The sequence below is a fragment of the Salvelinus sp. IW2-2015 genome, unplaced genomic scaffold (assembly GCF_002910315.2).
Source record: "Salvelinus sp. IW2-2015 unplaced genomic scaffold, ASM291031v2 Un_scaffold992, whole genome shotgun sequence".
Lineage (NCBI taxonomy): Eukaryota > Metazoa > Chordata > Actinopteri > Salmoniformes > Salmonidae > Salvelinus > Salvelinus sp. IW2-2015.
Window position 1 is genome coordinate 205,545 of NW_019942676.1, and position 12,333 is coordinate 217,877.

Genomic DNA, 12,333 nt, shown 5'->3' on the forward strand with positions numbered 1-12,333 from the left:
TACACGCCAGAGACGTAGAAACACACACAACTCACACACATACACACATCTACACACACTATCATCACTACACATCACACACTACTCATCATCACAACACACACATCTACACATCTACACACACACTACACTCAGCCACATACTACACTACATTCATCACACATCTCACATCACCTACACCGCCAGAGATGTAGATTGTAATATTCACACTTAATCACACCTACACATGCACCTTCATATCTACACTACCACACATCACACTACACACACTACTCATCACACACCACACACTTCACACAACACACACACATTACACACACACACGACACCACTATCACATCTACACCAACATCTTACACACACACATCATCGACTTACATGCATCATCATTCACATTCAGGGTATTCATCACCGTTACAAGAGTGCTTGTTTAATGCTCTGTTTACCTTTTGGTCCACTACTGTTCTTTTCTCTTATTTCTTTTGTCGCAGTTTATGTGTATGTGATTGGCCAGGTTTGGTATTGCATCTTTGGTAGGCCGTCCTCATTCTGTTAAGGGATCAGTTTTCCGCCCTCTCAAACGTCCGTGTTTCATCTAGGTACTTTTCTGGATAAACAGGATTGTCATTGATTGTTCGAGATTAGTATAGGTGGACTTTCCTTTATTCCTCACACTTACAGTGTTATGTTAGTATGTGGTCGATTTATGGTGCTAGTTTGTAATAATAGTATAATAAAATTAGAATACAGTGCCATTAATTAGGATAGATGAGATTTACAGGGTTTATTTTTTTCGTTAGTTCATTGTGCGTACTGTATGGCTGCAGTGATGAGGCATTACTAGCACTGCAACATGTCTCCTGGCTGATCCATTGACTTATGTGCGATCCGCTCTTCCAATTTTGCCTCGTGTTTTTTCATGTCAGCGTTTTTCTCTTCTCGTGTTTTTCTATCGTTGTCTAGAGATTTATTTGTTGTGCCAGTGTGTGTTTGGGGTTTATAAGAGTGTGTGATTGTTGGTGGGTGTTGGTGGGTGTGTCCCGGTGTGTGTGTTTGTGTGTGTGTTGTTGTGTGTGTTGTGTTGTGTTTGTGGGTGGGGGTTTGTGTTGTGTGTGGTGGTGGTTCGTGTGGTGTGTGGTGTGTGTTGTGTGTGTGTGTGTTGTGGTGTGTGTGTGTGTGTGTGTGTGTGCTTGTGTGTTGTGTGTGTGTGTTGAGTATATTTGTGTGTTTTCTGTCAGGTTGAGCTTCTAATATTATTCTCTTCTTTTGCCAGTTCCTTCTTTTCATTTCTATTCTCTCTCTTTCTCTTTTTTCTTTGCCTTATTCTCTCTTGTTGCTTCTCCTCTTCTTGTCCTCTGCTCTTTTCTCTGTCTCTTTTCTGCCGTCTCTCTCTTCTTTCTTTCTCTCTGTCTCTTCTCTTGCGCTCTCTCTTCTCTGTCTGCTGCTCTCTCTTTTCTCTTTCTCTCTCTCTGTTCCTTTTCTTCTTCTCTGTCGCTCTTTTCTCTTTCTGTCTTTCTTCTCTCTGTCCTCTCTCTTCTTTCGCTGCGTTCTTTGCTCTTCTGCCTCTCTCGTTCTCTCTCTCTCCTCTCTCTCTCCTCCTCTTGTCTCTGCCTCTCTTCTCTTCTGCTCGCCTTCTCTCTCTCTCTCTCTCCTCTCTCTTCTTCTTTGCCTTCCTCTCGCCTCTCTCTCTCTTGCTCTCTCTCTTTCTCTGCTTCTCTCTCTCTCTGCTCTGCGTCCTTTCTTCTCCTCTTCTCTGCTCTCTCTCGCTCTTCTCTGCTCTCCTTCTCTGCTCTGCCTCTTCTCTCGGGCCTCTCGTTCGCTAGCCTTCTCTCTCTTCTCTGCCTCGCGTCTCTTTTTTTCCTGTTACGTGTTCCATGGCAACACTTCTGCCTCAAAACCACTGCACCCAAGGTACATAGGATAATAAATAAATACAACAATGAGGCTATGGACTGGAGTCTGAGAGTTGACATCGTGGTGTGTGTTTGTGTGGTGTGTGTGTGTTGTGTGGTTGTGTGGTGTCCGCTACTGCACTAGCCTCTATTTTGTGCTATCCCTCGCTGAAAACTGTAATGGGTTCTCTGCATTGGATGCTAAGAACATGCATTGTCCCTAACAACTATGCTCCCAGCACACTAGCCAGCGGCTAGACCTGCACACTCGCATACCCGTAACTTACAATACTAACCTACTAGTAAAAGTCTTTCCCTACTCTCAATTTCTTCCTCATCTGCCTTCCCTGAGATCCCGACTCCTTCTCTACTTTCCTCTTCCCAGTCACAGGATGCAAGCTCTCACAGACCTCAGCATGCCGTGCATGGATACTGTCACAGTCACATTGCATTTCAATCCATTCCACATCAGCCCCTGTCATCCATCACACATTCTCACTTACACATCGGTAGCACTACCATTCCTACTTACTATCTTATCCCACACTACATCTCACACACGATTAAGTAGGGATGCGTTTTTGTTCTTTTTGTGATTCTATATTCTCCATGTGTTAACTTGCCAAATAATGGAAACAGCATTGCATGTTAGACTGAGGGTATTCATAGTATATTGAAAGCATTGTGTGTGTTCCTGAGTTAATTAAGTCGACTTTTAACACTCCCATCATGGTCTTAGTGGTCATGTATAGAAAATGCTGGCATGGCCATTATTTTGTGCTTACCATGCTCTAATGCCCCATAAGATGATCAATTCTCCTTGTGTGATTGTGGTCATCTGTGAATTAGTTTTCGATGGTGCAATGACACGTGTCCTTTCCACACGTCTCGTAAAAACACTACATCAAATGTAGGAATGCCTCAATGGAAGAATCGTGTCACATCCTTGCCGAATTATGTGATTGTTCAGAACTTTGTAGTAATCTAATGCCGAATAAGGTGACACTGAAGCTGTTTTCCTGGCTCGAACTTCCTATTAGAAACACTTTTATTATGGTGTTCTCCTTTTGGCCGTTAACTCCTGTATTTGTTGGCCTGTTTAACGAGATGTGTATATCAGTATACTTCGGCTGCACCTTTGTGTAATGATCTTGTTTGTAGAGTATGTGGTCAGGAGTGTGGATTCGCTTGATATGAATGATTCATGATGATGTAGACATGGTAGATGCAATACTGGCAAACAGCATTGTCTTGCTTTCTGTGTTGCTTCGCGACAATGTCATCGGGTCCATATAACAACATGGTTTCCATCGTCCTTTTTCAAGCATTTCTCAAAGTACTCCTTCAACCGAATCGTTCTACTTTTAAATCTCTCTTCTTACTGCAGCGTATGAAAGATAAATAGTATGATAATATTAGATTGGTGAGAGAAGGAAATAGTATGATACCGTTACTGTAGAAATGTCCTCATTGTGCGAATCAGAGGCTAACTTTTTGGCTCACCGAGTGCTAAGCCTAGTGGAATATGCTTCTTGCATAAATTGTGGAATGAAACCATTTTTCAAGGTGACTTTTTGAGAAATGTGTCCTCTTTGAACGTTTAGGATGCGTATTTTATATGCATGTACAATTGTGAACATGTGGTGGTGAGTTTGTGTGCGAAATGTGTTTATAACTTTGTACCATCCTTACACTAACTTGTTGACAACTGGCGACTTCAGAGGACTCACACAAGCATTATGTAATGTGGTTGCCATGGTTACTCCCCACAACCACCAAGATTTCCTCAAGCCAATCTGCTGGCGTTTGCTTTATTGGGGAACCAATAATCTCACAGAGAGATGAGATTGATGGAGTTGTGATAGTAAGAGTATTGGAAAATCAGAGAGGGTGTGGGGAGGACGGGCCTATATTTCTCTCTTCACTTCACTCTATTACCTCCTCCGTGTTTCTCTCCATCGCTGTATTAAGAATACTGTTCTATGCTGTGAAATGGTATTACTTCTCTGCACTTATGGTCAGCTTCTCTCACTCACTCCCTCACTGCCCCTTTTTCTTTGCCTCTCTCGTCTCTCTCTCTCTCAGTAAAATCACCCACACCTATATACACGCCCCTTCCTCTTAGTGCAGACGCATAAAGCCCATGGGAGATCGTGTGTATTAACCACGACAGGCCCACAGTCAGATTATGTAAGATACAGTACCTTCTTTGAAACTACATCATTGGTTCTTGTCTGCATTGTCAGATTTATGTGTATATTTTTACAGTACTGTTGTAACATTCACAGGGTACATGTCAGTATTATTGTTAGATAGTCTTAGTACCGGTGATATCACCTGACAGGCTCCACATTTGTCTGTTATTATGTTAGATACATTGTACGGTGTTATCACACTATTGCCATCTTTCGAGATATGTAGATATCTTAGTTTACGGTTGAACACAGCATGGGCGTCATCATTTCAAGATTTGTGTTAGATAAGTACTCGTGTGACACGAACAGCCACAATGTCAATGATATTATTGTAGATACTATAGTTACTCTGTCTGATTAACACAGGCCACCATGTCAATGTAGATGGATGTGGTAGATTACGTAGTGACGGTGAAATATAATACTACAGGGCCATGCATGTCAGATTATGTAGATACAGTACGGTGAACACACAGGCCAAGTGTCGAGTATGTGGTAGATACCAGTACGTGGTGAACACACAGGCACATGTCAGTTATTAGATACAGTACGGTTGAACACACAGGCCACATGTCAGATTTTATGTAGATACGTGTCAGTACGGTGAACACACAGGCCACATGTCAGAATTTATGTAGATACAGTACGGTGACACACAGGCCACATGTCAGATTATGTAGATACAGTACGGTGAACACACAGGCCACATGTCAATTATGTAGATACAGTACGGTGAACACACAGGGCCACATGTCAGATTATGTAGATACAGTACGGTGAACACACAGGCCATTCATGTCAGATTAGGTAGATACGTACGGTGAACACACAGGCCACATGTCAGATTATGTAAGTACAGTCGGTGAACACACAGCCACATGTGTCAGATTATGTAAGTACAGTTCGGTTGAACAAACACAAGGCCATATGTCAGATTATGTAGATACAGTACGGTGAACACACAGGCACATGCAGAATGTATGTAGATACAGTACGGTGAACACACAGGCCACATGTCAGATTATGTAGATACAGTACGGTGAAACACACAGGCCAATGTCAGATTATTAGATACAGTACGGTGAACACACCAGGCCACATGTCAGATATGTAGATACAGTACGGTGAACACACAGGCCAATGTCAGATTATGTAGAGTACAGTACGGTGAAACACCACAGGCCACATGTCAGAATTATGTAGATACAGTACGGTGAACACACAGCCACACTGAGTGATTATAGTAGAGTGATACAGTACGGTGAACACACAGGCCACAGATGATGTGATGAGATACAGTACGGTGAACACACAGGCCAGCATGTCAGATTTGTAGATACAGTACAGTGAAACAGTACAGTGTGTGTGTGTGTGTGTGTGTGTGTGTGTGTGTGTGTGTGTGTGTGTGATGTGTGTGTGTTGGGTGGTTGGTGTGTGTGTGTTGTGTGTGAGAGACAGAGAGAGAGAAAGAAAGAAAAGAGAACGGCAGTTGACCCAGTTCCATTAAAGCCCCATCATAAACAGGTACCATTTAACATCCATCGCCCAAAAGCTCTGTGAAGTAGTTCACTTCCATCCCCAGAAACAGATACTCAGCAGGAGTTTATGGACTGCAGCTGCCTACTGACTGGACCTGGCAGAGGCCACTCCAAAGACCATGCAGGGTCAAAATACTGCTCAAGCATTTGTCTTCTCCAACAGACAAACTACCGCAGACCTACATTTCCACAACACTTAAAAGCACTTGACCCCTTTTCCAACACACTGCTCATTTCTAACATGTAACTTGTTCATGTTTAGMTGGGTCAGAGTCAGCTTTGTTAGACCATGATCCAGCTGCCTTCAGSTTCCACCAATGGAACGGTCCATACTCTACCTGTATGTAAAAGTACAGGTAAAAGGAATTCAATGTATTCCATGGTGTGTTTCTACTGACTCTAACATGATTCTCTTATAAGAAAAGAAAATATCCATTCATTTAGAATTTAAAAAAACACACCACTCACATATGATACCTTATACCGGTGTCCTAGATCCTTGACAAATACCTCGGGCAAATACAGGATTTCATTTTGTTTTTCCGCACATGACTTTTAGCGCCAGTCAGGTCCCCTAACTCTCCGGGATTCAATAAGTGAAAAACCCTGAAGGGAAGTACAGCAAGGTATCAACATACGCGTTTCATATTTCAGCTAGAGTCACACAGAAAGGCTGTGTTTAAGTGGCCATAGACTTCTTTATCTTTTTTATCCGATAAATTAAAAACGACAATAAAATGACGATACATAGTAATATAGGCTGTCATAGGTCTGATAACCCCTGGCATCCCATCATGCTGCTCTCATAGCCCCATAGTGRTATATCTATCACATGAGAGGAGCACTGATTGAGTTAGCAAGAGTCTARCTGTCTATCTGTGGGCTTGCTGCTAATCAGCTCATTGACCCCCTGAAGACAGAGGTTATCAACAAACAGGTTAGTTCAAGTAAAACCAGAGCATGATCTGAGACCAGTTCAGCATGATTTAATCAAATGCACAGCCTAGTTTATTATGAAACAGTGGGTTAGAGGCGGCGGGGGAGAGTATTACAGAGGGCTGTGCCGTTATCTAAAAGCACTGGGCAGTGGCAAACAAATACGGCATAACGTAAGAGGCCTACGCTGAAATGACARCTGACAGCTTCCTGTGAGACAATACAGCAGGCAGAGCTTCCGAAGTGAGCTAGACTCAGTTAGGCTTTGAACTGCAACCAGAAATGCTTGTGCGAGAGAAAGCTCAGAGCATCCCCAGGTGCTGCCGTCATACAGCAACAGAAACAGCACTCAGCCGCTCCCAACAAGCCCTGAATCAGTGGAGGAAACAGCAGCCAAACCCACTTTGGTGTCCCAACAGMATGCCCAACAATCCCCCAACACATAGAGGCAGAGTGGCAAAACATAGAGTAGGGTGGAACTGCCCCGGAATYCAATACCACGCTCAGTTCCACAGAGCAGCGCAACGGGCTACTGTTCTCAGACTGAAACGCCACTGGGACCAATTAAAGCGCTGGCAAAGCAAAGCGCGGCAGAATGCTCTGCATCACAACCAGTTCAAAAGGCCCAGCAGAGGAAAGGAGAGGGTCCGGGTGTGGGGGTGCAGCACGGGGAGGGGGGCTGTTTTGGGAGGGAGATGTGTGTGTATGTGTGTGTTACTCTGTGTGTGCAGATGTTGAAAGATTTCAAAGGGTTGACAGGCGATCCGCCCCAGATTTACCTGAGCACCTCATTGGGGTTCCCAGCAATGGGCCCCTTCTTGTCCGTGGCCCCGTGGCACTCAGACTTCATCAGGGTGTGTGCCCCCCTGTCGAGCATCATGGTGGAGGTTGCCATGGCGATGACAGCCACCCCATCGCGCACGCGAGCCTCCAGGCCGTAGTCCCACTCGTCATACGACACAGAGATTAAACCTGTAGAGAGACAGAGAGAGAGAGAGATGAGAAGGAGGGGGTGGATAGAGAGAGCAAGAGAGAGAGAGAGAAATGAGGGAAGAGGCAGAAACAGATAGAGTGATGAGAATAGGAAGAAAGGGAGAGCAGAAAGAGAGAGATCCATAACATACAGTCGACAGAGGAGACAGTGACAAGAGGGAGATAGAGAAAGAGAGTAGAGGAAAAGAGGTTATGCACGRAAGGGGCTAAACACACTATGAGGCGTGCGCCACACACCACTGACAGCCACCCCTCTCCTCTCTTCTCAGTCAAACTGCATCCTCACGCCCTCTCTGTCTGCTACGGCCCACTTGACAGGGACTGACCAATCCATTACCAGGCAACTGGACAGAAATAGACAGACAGCATCCAACCTGTAGACCCACGGGGCTCTGGGATGACAGCTCAGTCTCTCCAGGACCATATCTAATGTCACACTCTGTTGACACTTTCTCAAGGTTTTTATATTCACCCTACAAAAATGATATTATAGAGCTAGAGTGTGTGCATGCTAGTGGAAAGGGTTGGTTGGTTGGTAGCCAGTGGGACCTGTCCATCTCAGGACATGAGGAAAATGTTGGAACAACTTAGACAATCTCATCTCACTTAGCGATGGGGGTAAACAGGAAGAGGAGGACAGTGGCGTTGACTTGGAGGTGTATGAGCACTTGTCTCTGAGAACCAGACCCTTGTTCCTTTTGAACTGCAGTAGTCCTTACACCCCGCCCCTCCTTCTCGTTCTAACTGTTATTGGAGGACCTGATTAAAAACCACGCCATTGGTGCCAGACAGCTCATCATTGTCTGTGATGTAAGATTAGGAGGGTCACATGCTAAATACGTAGCAATATCTGTGCGTCAGGAGAAGTGTGTTTAAGTGAATTGCGAAAGAGAGAGGGATAGAGGGGAGGAGAGAGGATAGAGGAGGGGAGGAGGAGAGGGAGATAGAGGAGGAGAGAGAGGAGAGAGGAGAGAGGAGGAAGAGAGAGGATAGAGGAGGAGGAGGAGGAGGAGAGAGGGATAGAGGAGGAGGAGAGAGAGGATTAGAGGGGAGGAGGAGGAGGAGGAGAGAGAGAGGATAGAGGAGGAAGAGGAGGAGGAGAGGAGAGAAGGATAGAGGAGGAGGAGGAGAGAGAGGAGAGAGAGGAGAGGAAGGAGAGAGAGAGGATAGGGGAGGAGGAGGTGAGTTGAGATACTGTAGCTCCCAGAGTGCCACTTAAGGAACGCATCAGTGGAATACCTAGAGGATTGAGGCCATCACATATGACCGAAAAAGTATTTAGCGTGCCTGTTAAGCAAATTAGCATGTTAGCGTGCACGTTGGCTTCACACTGACCACGCAAACACCAGGCCTTAACTTATCGCGTACCACATCTATTTTTACTCCTAAATGAGTTGTAGTCTCCATTAAAAGGTATAGGCCTACCATGGTGCTCAGAAATATGAAACTTAGCGAGACAATTCACATTCTGAAGGTTACTGTAAGGCCTATACTGTAAATTCATCAAACAGTGATAAACTGAAGTGTTGATTTTGACAGTTTGACACAAAACACCCTTAATTCATGCAGTATCTGCCATCTGTCACAGACTAATMTGCAGGACAAACCTTCTCAAGGGACAGTTAAAACCTGCAGAAAAACATGTTCAWTACCRCGCCCACTCGACCATCACAKATCATATGWTTTACATAGCTAACATGGTAATARATTATTAKGGGCKATATCCATCAACTTGAGAWGCAAYCGATTTACGATGATTTATCGTAAATCATGCAGAAATATRAATGTAAGATTTTGCACCCAAAAATGTGRYTTGCGTGCATGGATTTCAGGTTAGGATTTGATCAGTARCAGCTACCTGGTCCCACATATTCCCAACTATAWATCAACATCAAAACAGCAACCAATCATAGACTTTAAATGGAGATAAATCACATAGAACTTATTCCAAACCAACCTGTAGGGAACTCAGCAGGGATCACTTCAGCATCCCCAGCCACCAGCGAGGGGACGATCCAGGTGTAGCCGTAGCCCGTGATCCCTACGGAGTGGGCCACTTCGAAGATGGTGTTGGCCTCCTCCTTAGTGCAGTACAGCAGGATGACGGGGCTCTGCAGCTTCTTCAGCTGGTTCTGGATCTTAGAGTCTCCATCGTCCACTGACATGTCCAGCAGCAGAACCTCCTCCAGCTCCCAGCCCACAAAGCTGTTCTCTATGGTGCTCCGGATCTACAGGGTAGAGGGAGGGACGGAGGGACCAGGGAGGAAGAAGTAGGTGGGTGAGAGGTAGGGTTGGGTATGATAATATGTAATATTGAGTTATCASAAAAAGTGTTCAACGACATTGAGGAAGATAGAGGTGTGTGAGAGGGCTGAAGGGCCATTTGACAAGGCCAATCTGATTTCTCTCGACGGAACAGTATTTAAATACCTACMGACACTTCCTGACTACATGAACAAGTTGAGATTAGCCGCCGGCTTAGTAGTTGACTTCCTATCACTATCCTAGAAGTTAAGACTATAAGTCCACGGTGACGTTAGAATCTGCTCATGGACTGCCTGGTGGCAGTATTCAAATGAAGGAGGGAAAAAGAGAGAGCTACCCTGTCGTGAAGGCGTGTATTGGTGAGTTACCTTGGTGACAAAGTCCAGGTATCCGGGGTAGTATGTGGTGACGATGGAGAAGATGTACCAGTCGTACTCCTCCATGATGTTGAGCATGACCGAGGCCTGCTGCTCGATGGACGGGCCGAACTGGAAGAACATAGAGTTGTCATCCTGGGGGAACAGAAGAGTGGAGGTTAGTAATGCTATGTTACATGTCCACATTGAATATTGAACTGGAGAGGAGGCGTCTAGACAACACTCTGCAGTTCTTCCCCCCAATACTGTATGTGTGTGTGTGTGTGTGTGTGCGGCCATGTTTCTGTGTGTGTCAGTGTGTGCGTCGGAGTGTAAAACCAGGTGTGTCTGTCAGCCGGGCAGGGTATTGAAATCTCTTTGGCTTAGGAATCCGTGCTTCACTCAACATCAAAGCCTAACCTCTACAACCCAGGGGACACACATGGGTTGATCCGTTACCTTGTTTCCACATGAATGAGATCAGACTAAACCACTGAAAAGGCACAGCGGAAAGGGGTGAATAAGTATGCTGTGTGTGTTTGCCACTTACAGTATATATGATATACAGTACATGCACATAATAACTGTGAATAAACAGTATATTCCACAACAGTATATTCCACAACAGTATATTCTACATGTCTAAGTCAGTGTAAATTTCCACTGTACCCTCCTCTCCACTAAGCCATGATTGACCGCCTAGCCCTCTTCCATGTGTCCCTCTACACACTACCTTCATCCCATCTCATCCCCTTTTGCCACTTTCTTTCTCATGTCCCTCTCTCCTGTGATCTCTCTCCTGTGATCTCCTCTCCCGCTCCCTGTCCCATTTATTCCAGTGAAATTACTGCCAGGACACAGTTATAATTGAATTTCCAGCCCCCCTCCTCCACACGATCCCCTGCAGCTCCCCTCCTCTCTTTCTAAGAGCAGTGTTAATGTACTGGCCCATGCAGTCATTCAGAGAGCCAGAAGTCCGCAGAATGTTCATTAGCAAAAAAAAGAGGAGAAGAAAAAAAAGAGAAGAAGAAAAGAGAGAAAAAGGACCCAGAGCCAAATAAAGACTGGCTTCATTTACAGCAACAATAATTAAGGTCAGTCCGAATGATCACCTCCCTGAGCGCTGGGGTATCGATTAGCACACATTAAAATGCCTGAGGAGGGAGTGTGTCTCTGTCTGTCCCAAGCAGCCACTGCAGTCTACTGTACTGGACCACAAAACAGAGGCTAAATAATAAGAGGAGAGAGGGAACAACACTGAAGGATAAAGGGAGAGAGAGACAGAGAGAGTAAGCTGGGTGAGGAACGAAGAGGGTAAAAGAGAGAGGAATTGACAGAAAAGAAAGGAGGGAGAGAAATTAGTCAGAGAGAGCAATGGAATCGTGAGAGAAGGTGAGTATGGAGGGAGGGAGGGGGAGGGAGGGGGGTCTATGGTAACAATGAGGGGAGCGGGTGGCTGGTGGGCTGTGACCTGGTACAGACTGCAGAGTGAGTGAGCAGCAGCGGGCCAGGGAGTCAGGACAGCGCCAGCCACAGCTGCTAACCCACAGCCGATTGGTGCTGTCAGAGACAGACAGGATGCACATGTATACCCTCCTCTCAGCAGCACCCAGAAGCCCTGACAGTAGTGAGGGGGTGAATAACCGATTCAGTTACATATCGCTATATTATTTCTTGACAATTGTAAAAATAATAAATATATATATATATTTCTAGGTAGCGTTAGCTAGCGCTAGTCGGCTCTACCTGTGCCAAAACTCCTGTATTTTTCATCCTATATCTTGTTCTCTATCTTCTTTTTAAACAGTGAGCCAACATGTCTTCACTTTTATTTCCATGACTGATCAAAACTCATTTTCTCATGATCTCGCTTGTTTCTCTGCAGCAGACATACAGTGGGGCAAAAAAGTATTTAGTCAGCCACCAATTGTGCATGTTCTCCCACTTAAAAAGATGAGAGAGGCCTGTAATTTTCATCATAGGTACACTTCAACTATGACAGACAAAATGAGAAAAAAAATCCAGAAAATCACATTGTAGGATTTTTAATGAATTTATTTGCAAATTATGGTGGAAAATAAGTATTTGGTCACCTACAAACAAGCAACATTTCTGGCTCTCACAGACCTGTAACTTCTTCTTTAAGAGGCTCCTCTGT

General features: G+C 44.9%; 1 protein-coding gene across 1 annotated transcript in view; it reads right to left on the minus strand.

Annotated features, from left to right (window-relative positions):
• The window catches only part of grin2ba (glutamate receptor, ionotropic, N-methyl D-aspartate 2B, genome duplicate a), a 140,041-nt gene that overhangs the window by 32,493 nt on the left and 95,215 nt on the right, over positions 1 to 12,333 (minus strand). The window contains 3 exon segments of the mRNA XM_070438518.1: positions 7,341 to 7,533; positions 9,512 to 9,782; positions 10,188 to 10,331. Coding sequence (XP_070294619.1) covers positions 7,341 to 7,533; positions 9,512 to 9,782; positions 10,188 to 10,331 — 608 coding nt within the window.